This window comes from Felis catus, chromosome A1 (assembly GCF_018350175.1).
Source record: "Felis catus isolate Fca126 chromosome A1, F.catus_Fca126_mat1.0, whole genome shotgun sequence".
NCBI classification, from domain to species: domain Eukaryota; kingdom Metazoa; phylum Chordata; class Mammalia; order Carnivora; family Felidae; genus Felis; species Felis catus.
In genome coordinates this window covers 116,746,672-116,767,197 of record NC_058368.1, presented here as the reverse complement: position 1 = coordinate 116,767,197, position 20,526 = coordinate 116,746,672, and the positions used below count along the sequence as shown (strand labels likewise).

At 38.3% G+C, this 20,526-nt stretch overlaps 3 protein-coding genes across 6 annotated transcripts in view; all 3 read right to left on the bottom strand.

Annotated features, from left to right (window-relative positions):
• The window catches only part of LOC101098920 (protocadherin alpha-C2), a 176,141-nt gene that overhangs the window by 95,006 nt on the left and 60,609 nt on the right, over positions 1-20,526 (bottom strand). The window lies entirely within an intron of this gene.
• Positions 1-20,526, bottom strand: part of LOC101099699 (protocadherin alpha-6) — a 134,975-nt gene that overhangs the window by 59,557 nt on the left and 54,892 nt on the right.
• LOC101099174 (serine/threonine-protein kinase RIO2-like) lies at positions 2,967-4,871 on the bottom strand. The gene has a single exon (XM_045060249.1). It carries the CDS (start codon positions 4,751-4,753, stop codon positions 3,095-3,097), a length of 1,659 nt encoding a protein of 552 aa, XP_044916184.1. The 5' UTR covers positions 4,754-4,871; the 3' UTR covers positions 2,967-3,094.

The following is a 20,526-nucleotide window of genomic DNA, read 5'->3' as shown; positions in this document are numbered from 1 at the left end:
AAGAGTCTAAAATTGCATCTAGCTCTTTAACACCCATATCACTTTTTCAATCATGGATTGAAAACTAAAATTCACACCTATTTTTTTTGAGATACTCTTAAGCCACAGATCAGAAAGTCCTAGACTTTTATACTTTTTCTTTTCACTCAAATATGATGAATGTCATTGTGTTAAGAGCTAACCTATCTAGTTCAATCACATATTTTACCTACATTCAAATTTCATATTGCTATGTATTTGGTAAGTAGTAACACCACATCTTCCTCTTAGCTGCAGATGAAAGTTTTCATCAAGTGTAGCTGAAAAGGAAGGCCTGAAACCTTTACCAACAACCCCACCAGACATCAGTTTATTAGACAGTACCTAACCTGAAATAAAAATTAAACCAAGAAGGGCACCTCAGTGGCCCAGTTGGTTAAGTGTCTGACTCTTTATTTCTGTTCAGGTCATGATCTCATGGTGGTGAGATCAAGCCCCGCACTGGGCTCTGCACTGACAGCTCAGAGCCTACTTGGGATTTTCCTTCTGCCCTTCCCCTGTGTTCTCTTTCCTTCTCAAAATAAATAAACTTTAAAAAAAATCTAACAAGACACTATCAACATTATCCAAAAAAAGACAACATACAAATCTCACATTATGGTTTCAAAACATGCTAAACAAATATCACTAGATCATCATTATGATAGATTCTTAAAAGAAATTTGATAAAATTTGACAGCTGTTACAAATGACCATCTTCATTTTAAACAGTAAAACACCAGAATTATCTCCATGAAAAATCATGAGCATAACAAGACATTTCATGTCATAGTATTATTCAATACTGACTTGGATACTCTAAACAACACAAGATAAGAAAGTATGACTCTGTGTGTGTGTGTGTGTGTGTGTGTGTGTGTGTGTGTGTGTGTGTTTGTGTGTGTGTATGTGTGTTAGAAAGGAGGATAACATGTATGGTTACAAGATAAGTTTATAGCTGATATAATTTTCTACTCATAAAATCCAAGAAAATTAAAGAAAAAAATAATTAGAACTAAAAAGAGTTCAGTGACATTATTAGCTTTCATCTTTGATGAGATTCTATAAAACATTTGGACTTCAAGCATAATATATATGAAAAGAAGTTACTAAGTGCCATGAAAACTGGACCAAGATGTGAGAGAGTGCTAAGAGAGAATTCTGGCTACTGGAGCTTTGGAAAGTGTGGTAATCAATTTCAGTATTGAGCATCAGTACCCCAAGGCCAGTGAGTTTCTCCTAGAGGCTATAGCAGGGCAATATGACTATGTGCACTCTTGTACCACAGTGGAAAAACCTTTACCCCTTTCCACAGAAGACTAACAGTGGGACTGGCCAGATGCCATATGACTCACACACTCTAACCAGAAACAAAAGTGCTTCACAGAGCCTAAAATAGGGAATGATATTTCCACACAAGATGATAAGCCTAGGACAGGCTGTGTGAACTCCTTATCTCTTGGTAAGGAAGTGTTCCAAGTCCAAGGCCCATTCTTATGTGAATAAGTGAAGGTTGAAAGACTACAAATTAGACTGCCCTTCCCAACACTAAGCATAAAATAAGCTTCAATAAAGTTAAAAGTATTGATACCATACAAAGTGTGTTCTCTGACCACAATGGAAAGAAATTAGAAATCAATAACAAAATGAAATTTGAGAAATTCACAAATATGTGGAAATTAAATCACATATGCTAAAGTAACCAATGGGTCAAAGAAGAGCAAGGAAAATTCGAAAACACTCTGAGACAAATGAAAATGAAGATACAATATATGAGAAATTTATGGGATGCAACTAAAGCAGTGCTCAGAGGAAAATGTATAGCTGTAATGTTGACACAGAAAAATGAAGAAATGCCTCATATCAATAACCTAACCTCCTACTTTAAGTTTCTGGAAAAATAAGAGCAAACCAAACCCAAAGTAAACAAAAGAAAGAGAGTAAATAGGATTATGGAAGAAATAAATGAAATAAATAATGGAAAAATAGTAGAGAAAGACAATGAAGCTGAAGCCACAAGCTGGTTCTTTGAAAAGATCAACATAATTGACAAACCTTTACCTAGACTGACCAAGAGAAAAGACAAGAAAATGAAAATTACTAAAACCAGAAATGAAAGAGGAGACATTACTATTGACCTTAAAGAAATAAAAAAAAAAGAGTTCAGGGGGAATTAAGATGCAAGAGCAGTAGGGGGACCAGGATTGTCCTCATCCCTCAAACGCAGCTGTTTTTGAGGTTGAGATCACTTGGAACACCCAGGAAATTGATCTGCAGAGTAGCAGAAGGATCTCCACAGTTGGAAGGAGATAGTTTGGCAGGATTGAGTTTTTTGATTCTCTGGTTTACTTTTCTCTCCTTTCATTTTTCTCTTTTTACGGCATAAGGCTTTCACCCTCCCTTATTTTTCTAGGGTTACTTCAACAAATCAAAGCACACCTACCTAAAGGTCCAAACACTCCACCACTACAATCAAGGAAGAGCTCTGCAGAGGACTGACCAGTAGAACAGAGCAGCTAAAATGCAACAACAGAGTGCACGCAACATACAGCAGAAACACTCCCTGGAGTGCCAGGCCCTGGAGAGGGTATGACCCCCTTTTTAATATAGTAGTACTCTCAGGTGCAAGACACATAACAAGCTTTTAAAACACGCAAAAGACAAAAACCTAGTCAAAATGACAAGATGGAGGAATTCCCCTCAAAAGAAAGGTCAAAAAGAAATCACAGCCAGTGGGGTGCCTGGGTGGCTCAGTCGGTTAAACATCTAACTTTGGCTCAGGTCACGAGCTCACGGTCTGTGAGTTCGAGCCCCATGTTGGGCTCTGTGCTGACAGCTCAGAGCCTGGAGCCTGCTTCAGATTTTGTGTCTCCCTCTCTCTCTGACCCTCCCCCCATTCATGCTCCGCCTCTCTCTGTCTCAAAAATAAATAAACATTGAAAAAAAAATTTTTTTTAATATATGAAAGAGAGTTTATTTATCTATTTATGTATCTGCCTTGGTCTAGAAAAGACTAAAGATGGCTTAAAAGGGGATCATACTAATGTTCTGGAAAACATTCAAAATCTTAAATATATTACTCTCCCCAAAAGTTAGCTGCTTCCAAGCTTGACTTAATATTTTGCATGTTTTCTCTCCGTTGTTTTGTAAATATATTTGCTTCTCCTTTCTGTAGTCGACGTCTGGAAGCTGATTTTTGCTGTTTTGTCAACTGACGTTTCACCTTCTGTTTCACCAATTCCGGAGGAATTGTTGAACAGCTTAAAACACTGCCCACAGAAGTAACACTCAGAGTTCTTGTTCTGTACTGTTTAGTATCTTCCATACTTTCTTCATCTCTTAAAGACCTGAATTCTTTGTTTACTGACGACAAGGCAATCAGATGAGGGCATGCATCTTCATAGTCTTCAGAGCTCATGGGGATTCCTCCTTGACCTGGTTTACCATTTTGCCTAGTGTCATTTTCAATTTTGTCTGTCTCCTCAGAACATTCAGTTACAGAATTGTTGTCAATAACTTGACCTTTTATTTCTTCTAAAGCTTGACTGAATTCAGGTAATTCAAAATTTTGTGCATCAGCACTCTCCTCTGACGAATCCTCTCCCTTTATTTGTTCAAGGTGTCCAGATGATATGCAACAGTAGTCAGCAGATTCATCTGCAGACTTCTGATCACTTTGATTTTTTGATTTATGAAACTTTGCTTTTTCTGACAACTCTTCATCAGAAGGTGAGAATTCAGATCCGTCTTCTGTTTCAGTATTTTCATCATCTGGACCTAATGGATGAAGCAATTCATCATCTGTCTGCATTTCCTTTGTGTAGCCGCTGGCAGAAACCTCTACATCAAGAGAGTCCTCCCTCCTGATATCACTAAAAGTTGGGTAAAGCTCACTTTCATAGCTGAAACGTTTCATGAAGAAATCTCTAATGCATTTAACATCTCTGTCAAAATACCATTCAGCATTGTGATGAGAAGTTGAAACCATCTGTGGAAAATCAATCATGGTGATGTGGTCATCTTTATCCAAAATGAGATTGAATTCATTGAAATCTCCATGAATCAGTCCATGATTTGCAAGTTTGACAATTAGGTCCATAGCTTCATCATATACAGATGCAGGGTCTTCAACATGGTGTATCTGACATAGAGGATAGCCACTTACGAGTTCCATTACCACTGCATGGCGATTATAATCAATCGGTTTTGGGACTGGAAATTTCCTCTCATACAATGCCTTCATGTAAGCAAATTCTTTCATGGCAGAGAGACGAGATAAATAAAGCCAAGACATGTTATGCCTGTGTTTATGATAATCACGCTTGTTTTTCAGATTTCGAAAGGAGGTTCTTCCCAGCCTATGAAGCTTTAATGCAAATTGCTGCCCTTCTTCATTTGCAACAACATAAATATCAGATTCTTTGCCAACACCTATCTGGTTTCCAACAGATTCAACTACCTGTCTAGAAGAAAGTGTTTTCAAAGCTAGGTAATCATATCCTGCATTTGTCAACCGATAGCCCTGGACAGTTTTGGTACGCTCCCAAGCTATGAGTTTATGTTTCACTAATTCTCTTAAAACTTTATTACAGCCACCATGTTTAAGGCTGGCTATAGAAGCAACCAAACTGCAGGGAACTATTTCATGGTTCTTCATGCCCATTTCAACCGTGGTCAGAACCCTGAAGTCATCCCGGCTCATGTAACGTAACTTGGCCACATTCACTCGCCCCATGGCAGCCCAAGATCAAGCCACAAGTCTCCCTCACAACAGATGAGGAGCACAAGGTAAGCCCACACACCAGCCTCTCTCAAGCCTCTCCTGAAAAAAAATTTTTTAATATAAACAAAATTAAAAAAAGAAATCACAGCCCGAGAATTGCTCAAAACAGATATAAATAATATATCTGAACAATAATTTAGAAAAACAGTCATAAGACTAATACCTGGGCTGAAAAAAGTATAGAAGACACCAGAGAAACTCTTGCTGCAGAGATCAAAGACCTAAGAACTAGTCAGGATGAATTTCAAAATGCTACAACCGGGATGCAAAATAAACTAGATACAGTGACAGCAAGGATGGAAGAAGCAGACAGCAGAATAGCTGAAATAGAAGATAAAATTATGGAAAATAATGAAGCTGAAACAAAGATGGAAAAGAAATTACTAGATCATGAGGGGACAATTAGAGAACTAAGTGATTCCATGAAATGAATCCATATCCATATCATAGGAGTGTCAGAAGAAGAAGAGCAAGAGAAAAGGACAGGAGGTTTATTTTAACAAATTATAGATGAGAACTTCCCTAATCTGAGGAAGGAAACAGACATCCAAGTCCAAGAGGCAGAGAAAACTCCATTCAAAATCAACAAAAAACAGTTAATCACTGTAACATATCATGGTGAAACTGGCAAAATACAAAGATAAAGAGAGAATTCTGAAAGAAGCTAGGGTAAAATGTCCTTAAGCTACAAGGGTAGACACATAAGGTTAGTAGCAGACCTATCCACTGAAACTTGGCAGGCCAGAAGGAAGTGGCAGGAAATATTCAATGTTCTGAATATGAAAAATATGCAGCCAAGAATCCTTTATCAAGCAAGACTATCATTTGGAATAGAAGGAGAGATAAAGACTTTCCAGGACAAACAAAAACTAAAGGAGTTCATGATCACGAAACCAGCCCTGCAAGAGGTCCTAAGGGGGACTCTGTGAATGGAAAGCATCAAAGACTACAAAGGACCAGAGGACATCACCACAAACATGGAATCTACAGATAACACAATGGCACTAAATCCATATCTTTCAATAATCAATCTGAATGTAAATGGGCTAAATGCCCCAATCAAAAGATATAGGGTATCAGAACGGATTAAAAAAAAAAAAAAAAGACCATCTATATGCTGCCTACAAGAGACTCATTTTAGATCTGAGGACACCAGCAGATTGAAAGTTAGGGGATGGAGAACCATCTATTATGCTAATGGACATCAAAAGAAAGCTGGAGTAGCCATACTTATATCAGACAAACTGGATTTTAAAACAACGACTGTAATAAGAGATGAAGAAGGGCATTATATCATAATTAAGGGGTCTATTTATTAAGAAAAGCTAGGAGGAAGATGTCAGAGTAGGAGGATGCTGGGCTTACCTCATCCTGCTGATCACTTAGATTCCACCCACATCTGCCTAAACAATCCAGAAAACCACCAGAAGACTAGCAGAACGGACTAGAGGCAAGCACAGACAAGAGGCCCATGGAAGAGCAGGAAGGGCAGAGAGGTGATGCGTGCTACAAGGACCAGGGAGAGGGAGCCGTGGCGGTAGGGGAGCAGCCCACCCGCCCAGCAAGGCAGAGCCCCCGAAGTCTGGTTTGCAAAAGCTGAGGGCTGGACTCTGTGAGTTCTGACAGCCAGCGGGACTTAACATCTGGAATGTTAAAAGTCAACGGCTCTGCTCTTGGAGAGCGGGAAGGGTGAGAGGACACCGGGAGGAGAGTTGTTGAACCCCGGAAGACAGAGCTCAGCTCAGTGGGGGGAACAAAGGTGCTGGCAGGTGCCATTTCCCTCTCCCATCCCACAGCCGAAATTCCAAAGGGAACCAGTTCCCATCACTGAACTTGCTTGCACCACACAAATGCCTAACGCTGTGTTTCTTTGGATCCATCCCTCCGAGGGGTCGGCCTCCCTCCGGGTGCTGCAGGGCCCCTCCCCCAGGGGACCACCGCCGGCAAAACTAGCTAAGGCTGCTCCTCCCATCTCTGTGCACCTTGCAGACCCACCCCAGCTAATATGCCAGATCCCATCAAAGCAGCACCACAAACCTGGCAGTGTGCAAGTAGCCCAGACAGGGGTCACACCACTCCACAGTGAGTCCTGCCCCTGGGTGAGGGGAAGATAAGGTACACACCAGTCTGACTGTGGCCCCAGTGGTGGGTGGGGGCAGACATCAGGTCTGACTGTGGCCCAGCCCACCAACACAAGTTACTCTGGACAGCACAGAGGAAGTGCCCTGCAGTTCTGCACCACCCCAGAAACTATCCAAAATGACCAAACGGAAGAATTCTCAAAAGAAACTCCAGGAAGTAGTGACCGCTAACGAATTGATCAAAAATGATTTAAGCAATATAACAGAGCAAGAATTTAGAATAATAGTCATAAAATTAATTGCTGGGCTTGAGAAAAGTACAGAGGACACCAGAGAATCTATTGCTACAGAGATCAAGGGACTAAGAAATAGTCACGAGGAGCTAAAAAATGCTATAAATGTGGTGCAAAATAAAATGGAGGCGGCCATAGCACAGATTGAAGAGGCAGATGAGAATAGGTGAATTAGAAGATAAAATTATGGAAAAAGAGGAAGCTGAGAAAAAGAGAGATAAAAAAAATCCAGGAGTATAAGGGGAGAATTAGAGAACTAAGTGATGCAATCAAATGGAACAATATCCGTATAATAGGGATTCCAGAAGAAGAAGAGAGAGAAAGAGGCTGAAGGTGTACTTGAACAAATCATAGCTGAGAAGTTCCCTGATTTGGGGAAGGAATAAGGCATTGAAATCCAAGAGGCACAGAGAATTCCCTTCAGATGTAACTTAAATCAATCTTCTGCATGACATATCATAGTGAAACTGGCAAAATACAAGAATAAAGAGAAAATTCTGAAAGCAGTGAGGGATAAACAGGCTCTAACTTACAAAGGTAGACCTATAAGAGTAGTGGCAGACCTATCTACTGAAACTTGGCAGGCCAGAAATGAATGACAGGAAATCTTCAATGTGATGAACAGAAAAAATATGCAGCTGACAATCCTTTATCCAGCAAGTCTGTCAACCAGAATAGAAGGAGAGATAAAGGTTTTCCCAAACAAACAAAAACTGAAGGAATTCATCACCACTAAACCAGCCCTACAAGAGATCCTAAGGGGGATTCTGTGAGTGAAATGTTGCAAGGACCACAAAGTACCAGAGACATCACTACAAGCATGAAACCTACAGAAATCACAATGACTCTAAACCCATATCTTTCTATAATAACACTGAATGTAAATGGACTAAATGCTCCAACCAAAAGACAGAGGGTATCAAAATGGATAAAAAAAACAAGACCCATCTATTTTCTGTCTATAAGAGACTCATTTTAGACCTGAGGACACCTTCAGTTTGAAAGTGAGGGGATGGAGAACTATCTATCATGCTACTGGAAGTCAAAAGAAAGCTGGAGTAGCCATGCTTATATCAGACAAACTAGGCTTTAAAGGCTGTAACAAGAGATGAAGAGGGGCATTATATAATAATTACAGGGTCTATCCATCAGGAAGAGCTAACAATTACAAATGTCCATGCGCCGAATACAGGAGCCCCCAAATATATAAAACAATTAATCACAAACATAAGCAAGCTTATCGATAAGAATGTGGTGATTGCAGGGAACTTTAATACCCCACTTGCAGCAATGGACAGATCATCTAGACACAGGATCAATAAAGAAACAAGGGCCCTGAATGATACATTGGATCAGATGGACAGGACAGATATATTTAGAACTCTGCATCCAAAAGCAACAGAATATACTTTCTTCTCGAGTGCACATGGAACATTCTTCAAGATAGATCACATACTGGGTCACAAAACAGCCTTTCATAAGTATAAAAGAATTGAGATCATACCATGCACACTTTCAGATCACAATGCTATGAAACTTGAAATCAACCACAGGAAAAAGTCTGGAAAACCTCCAAAAGCATGGAGGTTAAAGAACACCCCACTAAAGAATGAATGGGTCAACCAGGCAATCAGAGAAGAAATTTAAAAATATATGGAAACAAATGAAAATGAAAATACAACAATCCAAATGCTTTGGGAAGCAGCGAAGGCAGTCCTGAGAGGAAAATACATTGCAATCCAGGGCTATCTCAAGAAACAAGAAAAATCCCAAATACAAAATCTAACAGCACACGTAAAAGAAATAGAAGCAGAACAGCAAAGACACTCCAAACCCAGCAGAAGAGGAGAAATAATAAAGATCAGAGCAGAAGTAAACAACATAGAATCTAAAAAAAAACTGTAAAGCAGATCAATGAAACCAAGAGTTGTTTTTTTTTTTCTTTAAATAAACAAAATTTATAAACCTCTAGCCAGGTTTCTCAAAAAGAAAAGGGAGATGGCCCAAATAGATAAAATCATAAATGAAAATGGAATTATTACAACCAATCCTTCAGAAATACAAGCAATTATCAGGGAATACTATGAAAACTATATGCCAACAAACTGGACAACCTGGAAGAAATGGACAAATTCCTAAGCACCCACACACTTCCAAAACTCAAACAGGAAGAAATAGACAACTTGAGCAGACCCATAGCCAGCAAAGAAATTGAATCAGTTATCAAAAATCTCCCAACGAATAAGAGTCCAGGACCAGATGCCTTCCCAGGGGAATTCTACTAGAAATTTAAAGCAGAGATAATACCTATCCTTCTCAAGCTGTTCCAAAAAATAGAAGGGGAAGGAAAACTTCCAGACTCATTCTATGAAGCCAGCATTACTTTGATTCCTAAACCAGACGGAGACCCAGCAAAAAAAGAGAACTACAGGCCAACATCCCTGATGAATATGGATGCAAAAATTCTCAATAAGATACTAGCAAATCAAATTCAACAGCATATAAAAAGAATTATTCACCATGATCAAGTGGGATTCATTCCTGGGCTGCAGGGCTGGTTCAACATTCGCAAATCAATCAATGTGATACATCACATTAATAAAAGAAAAGATAAGAACCATATCATCCTGTCAATCGATGCAGAAAAAGCATTTGACAAAATTCAGCATCCTTTCTTAATAAAAACCCTCGAGAAAGTAGCGATAGAAGGAACAAACTTAAACATCATAAAAGCCATTTATGAAAAGCCCACAGTTAATATCATCCTCAATGGGGAAAAACTGAGAGCTTTCCCCCTGAGATCAGGAACATGACAGGGATGTCCACTCGCATCGCTGTTGTTTAACATAGTGTTGGAAGTGCTAGCATCAGCAATCAGACAACAAAAGGAAATCAAAGGCATCAAAATTGGCAAAGATGAAGTCAAGCTTTCACTTTTTGCAGATGACATATTATACATAGAAAACTGGGTAGACTCCACCAAAAGTCTGCTAGAACTGATACATGACTTCAGCAAAGTTGCAGGACACCAAATCAATGTAGAGAAATCAGTTGCATCCTTATGCACTAATAATGAAGCAACAGAAAGACAAATAAAGAAACTGATCCCATTCACAACTGCACCAAGAAGCATAAAATACCTAGGAATAAACCTAACCAAAGATGTAAAAGATCTGTATTCTGAAAACTATAGAAAGCTTATGAAGGAAATTGAAGAAGATATAAAAGAATGGAAAAACATTCCGTGCTCATGGATTGGAAGAATAAATATTGTTAAAATGTCAATACTACCCGAAACTATCTACACATTCAATGCAATCCCAATCAAAATTGTGCCAGCATTCTTCCGAAGCTAGAACAAGCAATCCTAAAATTTGTATGGAACCACAAAAGGCCCCGAATAACCAAAGTAATTTTGAAGAAGAAGACCAAAGCGGGAGGCATCACAATCCCAGACTTTAGCCTCTACTACAAGGCTGTAATCATCAAGACAACATGGTATTGGCACAGAAACAGACACATAGACCAATGGAATAGAATAGACACCCCAGAATTAGACCCACAAAAGTATGGCCAACTAATCTTTGACAAAGCAGGAAAGAATATCCAATGGAAAAAAGACAGTCTCTTTAACAATGGTGCTGGGAGAACTGGACAGCAACATGCAGAAGGATGAAACTAGACCACTTTCTTACACCATTCACAAAAATAAACTCAAAATGGATAAAGGACCTAAATGTGAGACAGGAAACAATCAAAACCCTAGAAGAGAACGCAGGAAAAAAACCTCTCTGACTTCAGGTGCAGCAATTTCTTACTTGACACATCCCCAAAGGCAAGGGAATTAAAAGCAAAAATGAACTATTGGGACCTCATGAAGATAAAAAGCTTCTGCACAGCAAAGGAAACAATCAACAAAACTAAAAGGCAACCAATGGAATGGGAAAAGATATTTGCAAATAACATATCAGACAAAGGGCTAGTATCCAAAATCTATAAAGAACTCACCAAACTCCACACCCCAAAAACAAATAATCCAGTGAAGAAATGGGCACAAAACATGAATAGACACTTCTCTAAAGAAGACATCCAGGTGGCCAACAAGCACATGAAAAGATGCTCAACGTCGCTTCTCATCAGGGCAATACAAATCAAAACCACACTGAGATACCACCTCACACCAGTCAGAATGGCAAAAATGAACAAATCAGGAGACCATAGATGCTGGCAAGGATCTGGAGAAACGGGAACCCTCTTGCACTGTTGGTGGGAATGCAAATTGGTGCAGCCACTCTGGAAAACAGTGTGGAGGTTCCTCAAAAAATTAAAAATAGATCTACCCTATGACCCAGCAATAGCACTGCTAAAAATTTACCCAAGGGATACAGGAGTGCTGATGCATAGGGGCACTTGTACCCGCAATGTTTATGGCAGCACTCTCAACAATAGCCAAATTATGGAAAGAGCCTAAATGTCCATCAACTGATGAATGGATAAAGAAATTGTGGTTTATATACACAGTGGAATACTACACGGCAATGAGAAAGAATGAAATATGGCCTTTTGTAGCAATGTGGATGGAACTGGAGAGTGTTATGCTAAGTGAAATAAGTCATACAGAGAAAGATGGATACCATATGTTTTCACCCTTATGTGGTTCCTGGGAAACTTAACAGAAGACCATGGGGGAAGACAAGGAAAAAAAAAGAGGTTAGAGAGGGAAGGAGCCAAAACATAAGAGCCTCTTAAAAACTGAGAACAAACTGAGGGTTGATGGGGGGTGGGAGGGAGAGGAGGGTGGGTGATGGGCATTGAGGAGGGAACCTGTTGGGATGAGCACTGGATGTTGTATGGAAACCAACTTGACATTAAATTTCATATTTAAAAAAATAAATTAAAAAAAAATGTTGATGTTACCCAAAGCAATCTATGCATTCAATGCAATCCTTATCAAAATAACATCAGCATTCTTTGCAGAGCTAGAACAAACAATCCTAAAATTTGTATGGAATCACAAAAGAATAGCCAAATAGCCAAAGGAATGTTGAAAAAGAAAACCAAAGAAGGAAGCATCACAATTCTGGACCTTAACCTGTATTACAAAGCTGTCATCATCAAGACAGTATGGTATTGGGACAAAAACAAACACAGATCTGTGAAACAGAATAGAACCCAGAAATGGACCCACAAATATATGGCCGACTAATCTTCAATAAAGCAGGGCAGAATGCCCAATGGAAAAAAGACAGTCTCTTTAGCAAGTGGTGCTAGGAGAACTGTACAGTGATATGCAGAAGAATGAAACTGGACTGCTTTCTTACACCATACACAAAAATAAATTTAAAGGGATGAAAGACCTAAATGTGAGACAGGAAACCATCAATATCCTGCAGGAGAAGACAGGCAGCAACCACTTTGACGCTGACCACAGCAACTTCTTACTTGACATGTCTCTGGAAGCAAGGGAAATAAAAGCAAAAATGAACTATTGAGACCTCATCAAAATAGAAAGCTTCTGCACAGCGAAGGAAACAATCAACAAAACTAAAAGGCAACTGACAGAATGGGAGACGATATTTGCAAATGACATACCAGACAAAGGGTTAGTATCCAAAATCTACAAAGAACTTATCAAACTTAACAACCAAAAAACAAGTAATTTAGTGAAGCAATGGGCAAAATACATGAATAGGCATTTCTCCAAAGAAGACATCCAGATGGCTAACAGACATGAAAAAAATGTTCAACATCACTCATCATCACTCATCATCAGGGAAATACAAATCAAAACCATGATGATGAGATACTACCTCACCTATCAGAATGGCTAAAATTAACAACTCAGGCAACAAGAGATGTTGGCAAGGATGTGGAGAAAGGGGAATGCTTATGCACTGCTGGTGGGAGTGCAAACTGGTATAGCCACTCTAGAAAAATGAATGGAGGTTCCTCAAAAAATTAAAAATTGAACTACCCTATGGCCCAGCAATTACACTACTATGTATTTACCCAAAGGATACAAAAATGCTGATCCACAGGGAACATGCACCCCAATGTTTACAGCAGCACCATAGACAATAGCCAAAGTATGGAAAGAGTTCAAATGTCCATAGACTGATGAATGGATAAAGAAGATGTGGTATATATATTCAATGGAATATTACTTGGCTACCACAAGAATGAAATCAAGCCATTTGCAACAACTTGGATGGAACTAGAGTGTGTTATGCTAAGCGAAATAAGTCAGTCAGAGAAAGACAATTATCATATGATTTCACTCATATGTGGAATTTAAGATAGAAAACAAGGGCACCTGGGTGGCTCAGTCATTTGAGTGTCTGACTTCGGTTCAGGTTATGATCTCACGGTACATGAGTTCAAGCCCCACGTCAGGCTTGCTGCTGTCAGCCTGTCAGTGTAGAGCCCACTTCAGATCCTCTGCCCCCCTCTCCACCTCTCCCCCACTTGTATTCTCCCCAAAATAAATAAATATAAAAAATAAATAAGACACAAAAAAGATAAACATAAGGGAAGGGAAGCAAAAATAATATAAAAACAGAGAGGGAGGCAAACCATAAAAGACTCTTAAATATGGAGAACAAACTGAGGGTTGCTGGCAGTGTATTGGGTGGGGGTAAGAGCTAAGGGGGTGAGGGGCATTAAGGAGGACACTGGTTGGGATGAGCACTGGGTGTTATATGTAAATGAAGAATCACTAAGTTCTATTCCTGAAAAAATATTTTTTTAATTTAAAACAAAGAAATCAATGTGAAAATGGATGTGGCGGTTAGAATGATACCTAAAAGCCAAGAAATACCAAAAATAGCTACCAGCCTCCAGAAACTGGAAGAGCAAGGAATAACACTTTTCTAGAAGGTTAGGAGGGACTATGACCCTGAAGATGTCTTGAGTTTGGATTTCTTAACTCTGGAACTTTGAGAGAATAAATTTCTGTTATTTTAAGCTAAAACATAAAAAATAAAAAAAATAAAGGTTTTAAAATTAAAAAAAAAAAAAGAACTTGCCAAACTCAACACAAAACAAACAATCCAGTGAAGAAATGGGCAGAAGACATGAACAGACACTTTTCCAAAGAAGACATCCAGATGAATAACAGACACATGAAAAGATTCTCAACATCACTTATGATCAGGGAAATTACAAATCAAAACCACAATGAGATATCACCTCACAGCTATCAGAGTGGCTAAAATTAACAACACAAGAAACAAGAGGTGTTGTCGAGGATGCAGAGAAAGAGGAATCCTCTTGCACTGTTGGTGGGAATGCAAACTGGTGCAGCCACTTTGGAAAACAGTATAGAGGTTCCGCAAAAAAAATTAAAAATAGAACTACCCTACAACCTAGCAATGCATTGCAAGGAATTTATCCAAAGGATACAAAAATGCTGATTCAAAGGGGCACATACACCCCCAATGTTTATAGCAGTGCTATCAACAATAGCCAAACTATGGAAAGAACCCAAATGTCCATCAACTAATGAATGGATAAAGCAGATGTGGTACACATACACAATGAAATACTACTCGGCAATGAAAAAGAATGAAATATTGCCATTTTCAACAACGTGAATGAAACTGGAGGGCATTATGCTGAGCAAAATAAGTCAGTCAGAGAAAGATACCATATGATTTCACTCATACGTGGAATTTGAGAAACTCAACAGATGAACATAGGGGAAGGGAAGAAAAAATAAGAAAAAAACAGAGAGAGACACAAACCATAAAAGACTCTTAAATACAGAGAACAAACTGAGGGTTTCTAGAAGGGTGTGGGTGGGTGGGAGGGTGCGTTTAATGGGTGATGGGCATTAAGAAGGGCACTTTTCAGGATGAGCACTGGGTGTCATACATAACAGATGAGTAATTGGGTTCTACTCCTGAAGCAAAGACTACACTGTATGTTAACTAACTTGAATATAAACTTTAAAAATCCATCAATTAGAGTTTACACACTAACCATTCTAAAAATGAACCAACAAAAAATGAAATAAGAAAACAATTCCATTTATAATAGCATCAAAAACTCAAAATACTAAGGAATAAATGTAACAAAATAAGTATAAAATGCATACTCTGAAAACTACAAAACATTGTTGAAAGGGACTAAAGAACTAAGTAAATGGGGGGAAAATCCCACGTTCATGGATCAGAAGACTTTATTTAGTTAAGATGGTGATGGCAATACTGCCCAAATTGATCTACAAATTGATCCCTATCAAAAGTAAGCTGGCTTCCTTGCAGAAATTGATAAACTGATCCTAAAAGTCACATGGGAATGCAAGTCACACAGAACAGCCAACACAATCTTGAAAAAAAGAACAAAGTTGGAGCACTAATAGTTCCTGATTTTAAAACTTGCCACAAAATTACAATAATGAAAACAATGTGGTACTGGGATAAGGATAGACATATAAATCAATGGAATAGAATCAAAATCCAGGAATGAACTCCCACATTTATTAATCAATTGATTTTCAACAATGGTTCCCAAACATTTCAACAGGGAAAGGATAGTTCTTTTCAATAAATGATGCCAGGATAACTGGATATCCACTTGCAAAAGAATAAAGTTGGATCACTACCTCACACCTGCTACAAAAATTAACTCAAAATGTATCAAAATGATGCCAGCAAAATGTCAGAATAGGAATTCCCAGCCCTTATTCCCACACAAAAATAACCATTAACAATGATATATAAGCCAAAATTCATTTTTGAGGATTCCAGAATCCAGTTAAGAAGCTGGAGTACCCCAGGTGAACACAAGGCTGAAAGAACTGCACTGAAATCAGTAGGAAGGATCATTTTAACTTTGCTCACATCAGCCCCTCACCCATACTGGTACACCTCAGCACCCGGAAAGAATACTCTCACTACTTCACCTTCAAGGGGAAAGAGAAGAGTATAACATGGGTCTCAGGGCTGTCTAAAGGACTAGTTTCTGTATTGCGTCGATCAGAGAACTGATGGAACTGGCATTGTTTGGATGCCTGGGGGCTATAGAGAACAAAAATAGCAAGGGGTCAGCTTGCTCCTTCAGGAAAGAGGGAGAGAAGTGAGGGTGTGTCTAGCCTTTTGGGTTTTCGGAAAGCTATCTAAGGAATTGCTATCTGTCTACCTGACTAGGGGTGCTGACAGGAAACCAGCACACTTGGATGCCTACTGGCCACTGAGAACAGAAGAGCTTACTGCTGTAGAACCAGAAAACTGAAATGCTGCCGACAGACACTAGAGGGAGCAACAAAGATAATTTAAATAACCCAGTCAAAAGGAGCAACAACAACAAAAAATAGAGAAAGGTATGAAGAAAACCTTTGGGACATATGGAATTTATGGGACACCTTTAAAAAGAAACAATCATTGGAGTCACAGAAGGAGAAGAGGGAAAAGGGTAGAAAGCTTATTTAAAGAAATAATGACAGAGAACTTCTCAAATATGAGGAAAGATTTGGACATCCAAGTTCCTGAAGCTAGTAGGTCACCCCAAAATTTCAATCCGAAACACTCTTCCCTAAGATGAATTATAATAAAACTGTATAAAACAAAGAGAATTTTAAAAACACAAGAGAAAAAAAAATTTCTCTCATACAAGCAAACCCCCATTAGGCTATTAACAGATTTCTCAGCAGAAACACCGCAGGCCAGGAGAGAATGGGTGATATATTCAATGTGCTGAAATAAAAATAAGCCACCAACCAAGGATGTGTTATGCAGTAAAGTTATCCTTCGAAATGAGACAAGATAAAGACTTTCCCCAATTAAAAAAAAAAAAAAAGGCTCAGGGAGTTCATCACCATTAGACCTGCCTTATGAGAAACGCTGAAAGGAGTTCTTCCAGCTGAAATGAAAGGGTGATGACTAGTAACATGAAAACATATGAAAATATACCACAGTCTGGTAAAGTAAGTATAGAGTCAGATTCAGAATATTCTAATATTGTAATACGGTGGTGCCATAACTACTTTAAGAGTCAAAGAACAGATATATTAAAACTAGTGATAGTTATAATTATTTGTTAATGGATACACCCTTTGAAAAGATGTAAATTGTGGGGCACCTGAAAGACTCAGTCAGTTAAGCATCTGACTCTTAATTTAGGCTCAGGTCACGATCTCATGGTCTTGAGATCAAGCCCCACACTGAGCTCCACTCTAAGCATGGAGCCTGCTTGAGATTCTCCCCCCCCCCCGTCCCCCACCCTGTGCTCACTCCCTCTAAAATAAATAAATAAGTAAATAAATAAATAAATAAATATAAATAAGTAAATAAACAAACAAATAAATAAGTGAAGAGAAGGAAAAATATTCTGTGCAAATGGAAACCAAAAGAGAGAAGAGGAGTAGCTATACTTATATCAGATAAAACCGACTTTAAGTAAAAAACCGTAACAGGAGACAAAGGTCATTATATCATGATAAAAGTGAACAAAAGAATATAACAATTGTTATATATCTACCCAGCATCACAGCACATAAATATATAAAGCAAATACTAACTTATCTGAAGGAAGTAATAGATGACATTACAGTAATAGCAGAGAACTTCAGTACACCAACTTTCATCAATGGAGAGATCATCCAGACAGAAAATCAGTATGAAAACACTGAACTAGACCAAATGGACTTAATAGACATGTATAGAACATACCCACCAACTTCAACAGAATACACAGTCCTCTCAAGAGCACATGGAACATTCTCCAGGATAGATCATGTATTAGGTCACAAAGTAAGTCTCAGCAAATTTTAAAAGACTAAAATCATACAGAGTATCTTTTCTGACCATAATCATATGAAACTAGAAGTAGATAACCAGAGGAAAATGGGAAAATTCACAAATACTTGGAAATTTAACAACACACTCCTTAAAAACAGTGGGTCAAAGATGAAACAAAAGGGAAATAAGAGATATTTTGAAAGAAGTGAAAATGGAAACACAACATAGTAAAACTTAGGGGATACAGCAAAAGCAGTGCTAAGAGGTAAGTTTACAGCAATAAATAACTACATTAAGAAAAATGATCTCAAGCCACTCAACTGCCTGAGTGGCTCAGTTGGTTGGGCGTCCGACTTCAGCTCAGGTCATGATCTCACAGTTTGTGAGTTCAAACCCCGCATTGGGCTCTGCGCTGACAGCTTGGACCCTGAAGCCTGCTTCGGATTCTACGTCTCCCTCTCTCTCTCTGCCCCTCCCCTACTCATGCTCTGCGTCTCTCTCTCTCTTAAAAAAAATAAATAAACATTAAAAAAAAAAAGAAAAATGATCTCACTATGGGAATGCAAGCTGGTGCAGCCGCTCTGGAAAACAGTATAGAGGTTCCTCAAAAAACTAAAAATAGATCTACCCTACAACCCAGCAATTGCACTAGTAGGCATTTATCCACGGGATACAGGCGTGCTGTTTCGAAGGGACACATGCACCCCCATGTTTATAGCAGCACTATCAGCAATAGCTGAAGCATGGAAAGAGCCCAAATGTCCATAATGTATGAATGGATAAAGAAAATGTGATACACACACACACACACACACACACACACACACACACAATGGAGTATTACTTGGCAATCAAAAAGAATGAAATCTTGCCATTTGCAACAATGTGGATAGAACTGGAGAGTATTACGCTAAGTGAAATTAGTCAGTCAGAGAAAGACAAAAATCCTTTGACTTCACTCATATGAGAACTTTAAGAGACAAAACAGATGAACATAAGGGAAACAAAAATAATATAAAAACGGAGGGGGACAAAACAGAAGAGACTCATAAATTTGGAGAACAAACAGGCTTATGGAGGGGTAGTGGGAGGGGGATGGGCTAAATGGGTAAGGGGCACTAAGGAATCTACTCCTGAAATCATTGTTGCACTATTTGCTAATTTGGATGTAAATTTTAAAAAATAAATAAAAAAGAAAAAAAGAAAAATGATCTCACTGGTGTAGAACCTTAAAAAAACCCAAACTATACAGAGAATGGATTGGTGTTTGCCATTTGCAGGGGGTGGGAGTGGGCAAAATGACTGAAGGTGAGCAAGAGGTACAAACTTCTGGTTATAAAATAAATAAGTTCTGGGGACATAATGTACAGTACAGTGACTATACTTAATAATACTAAATTGTATATTTGAAAGTTGCTAGGGATGCCTGGGTGGCTCAGTCAGTTAAGCCTACAACTCTTGATTTTATCTCAGGTCATGATCTGAGTTTGTGAGTTTGAGCCCCAAGTCAGGCTCTGCACTGACAGCATGGAGCTGGCTTGGAATTCTCTCTCTCATTCTCTCTCTCTTTCTCTCTCTCTCTCTCTCCTCCCCTGCTCTCACTCTCTCTCAAAATAAATATTAAAAACAAAGTTGCTAAAAGAGTACATAGGAAAAGTTCTAATTACAAGAAAAAAAAGTTGCAACTATGTATGGTGATGTGTGTTAACTAGACTTATTGTGGTGATCATTTTCCAATATATACAAATGTCAAACCATTATATGTATATCTGAAACGAGTATAATGTTATATGTCAATTATACTTCAATTTTTCAAATTAACTTAAATTAGAAATAAATGTTTATTAAATTAATTTAATTAATGGATGTTCCATATAAAAATTAAGATCTTCCTAAATAAACATGGAGACTGTAAAATCCATAAAAGAAAAATAGATGTATTTTAGTTCAGAAATGTAAAAAACACCTTTATATGGCAAAATATACATAACTACATCAATATAAGTTGTATAGGAGAAAAAATATTTGTGATATAGGTAGAAGATAAAAGTTAATATCTATATTTTAAAAAGAACTTTCTCAAACTGAAAACGTTTTTTTCAAATAAAAATGGGAAAAGAATTTAATTGATAAATCAAAGAAAACCAAACATAAATGACAGTAGGCTGAAATTCACTGGTAGTATGTAAGAATTAAAGTAACAATGAGATATCACACTGGCAGAATGTAAGACTGCTTTTGCTTTTAGAGATAAAAGAGGTTGCTCATAACTTGGTGGAAATTAAAAGTACTACAAAATTCTTGAAAAGTACTCTAGCAAAACATTTGAAAATTAAAATTATTAATACCTTTTGATGTGTTAATTCCACACCTGAAAATGAATTTCACAGAAATGAAACCACCAATATTTTAGAAATATATAAATGAGGGGTACTTGGGTGACTCAGTAGGTTAAGCATCACGCTCTTGATTTAGGCTCCAGTCATGATCTCAAGGTTGGTGAGATTGAGCCCAGCATCTGGCTCCAGACAGCACAGAGCCTCTTGGAATTCTCTCCCTCCCTCTCTCTCTGCCCCTCCCTGGCCCGTGCTCGCTCGCTCGCTCTCTCTCTC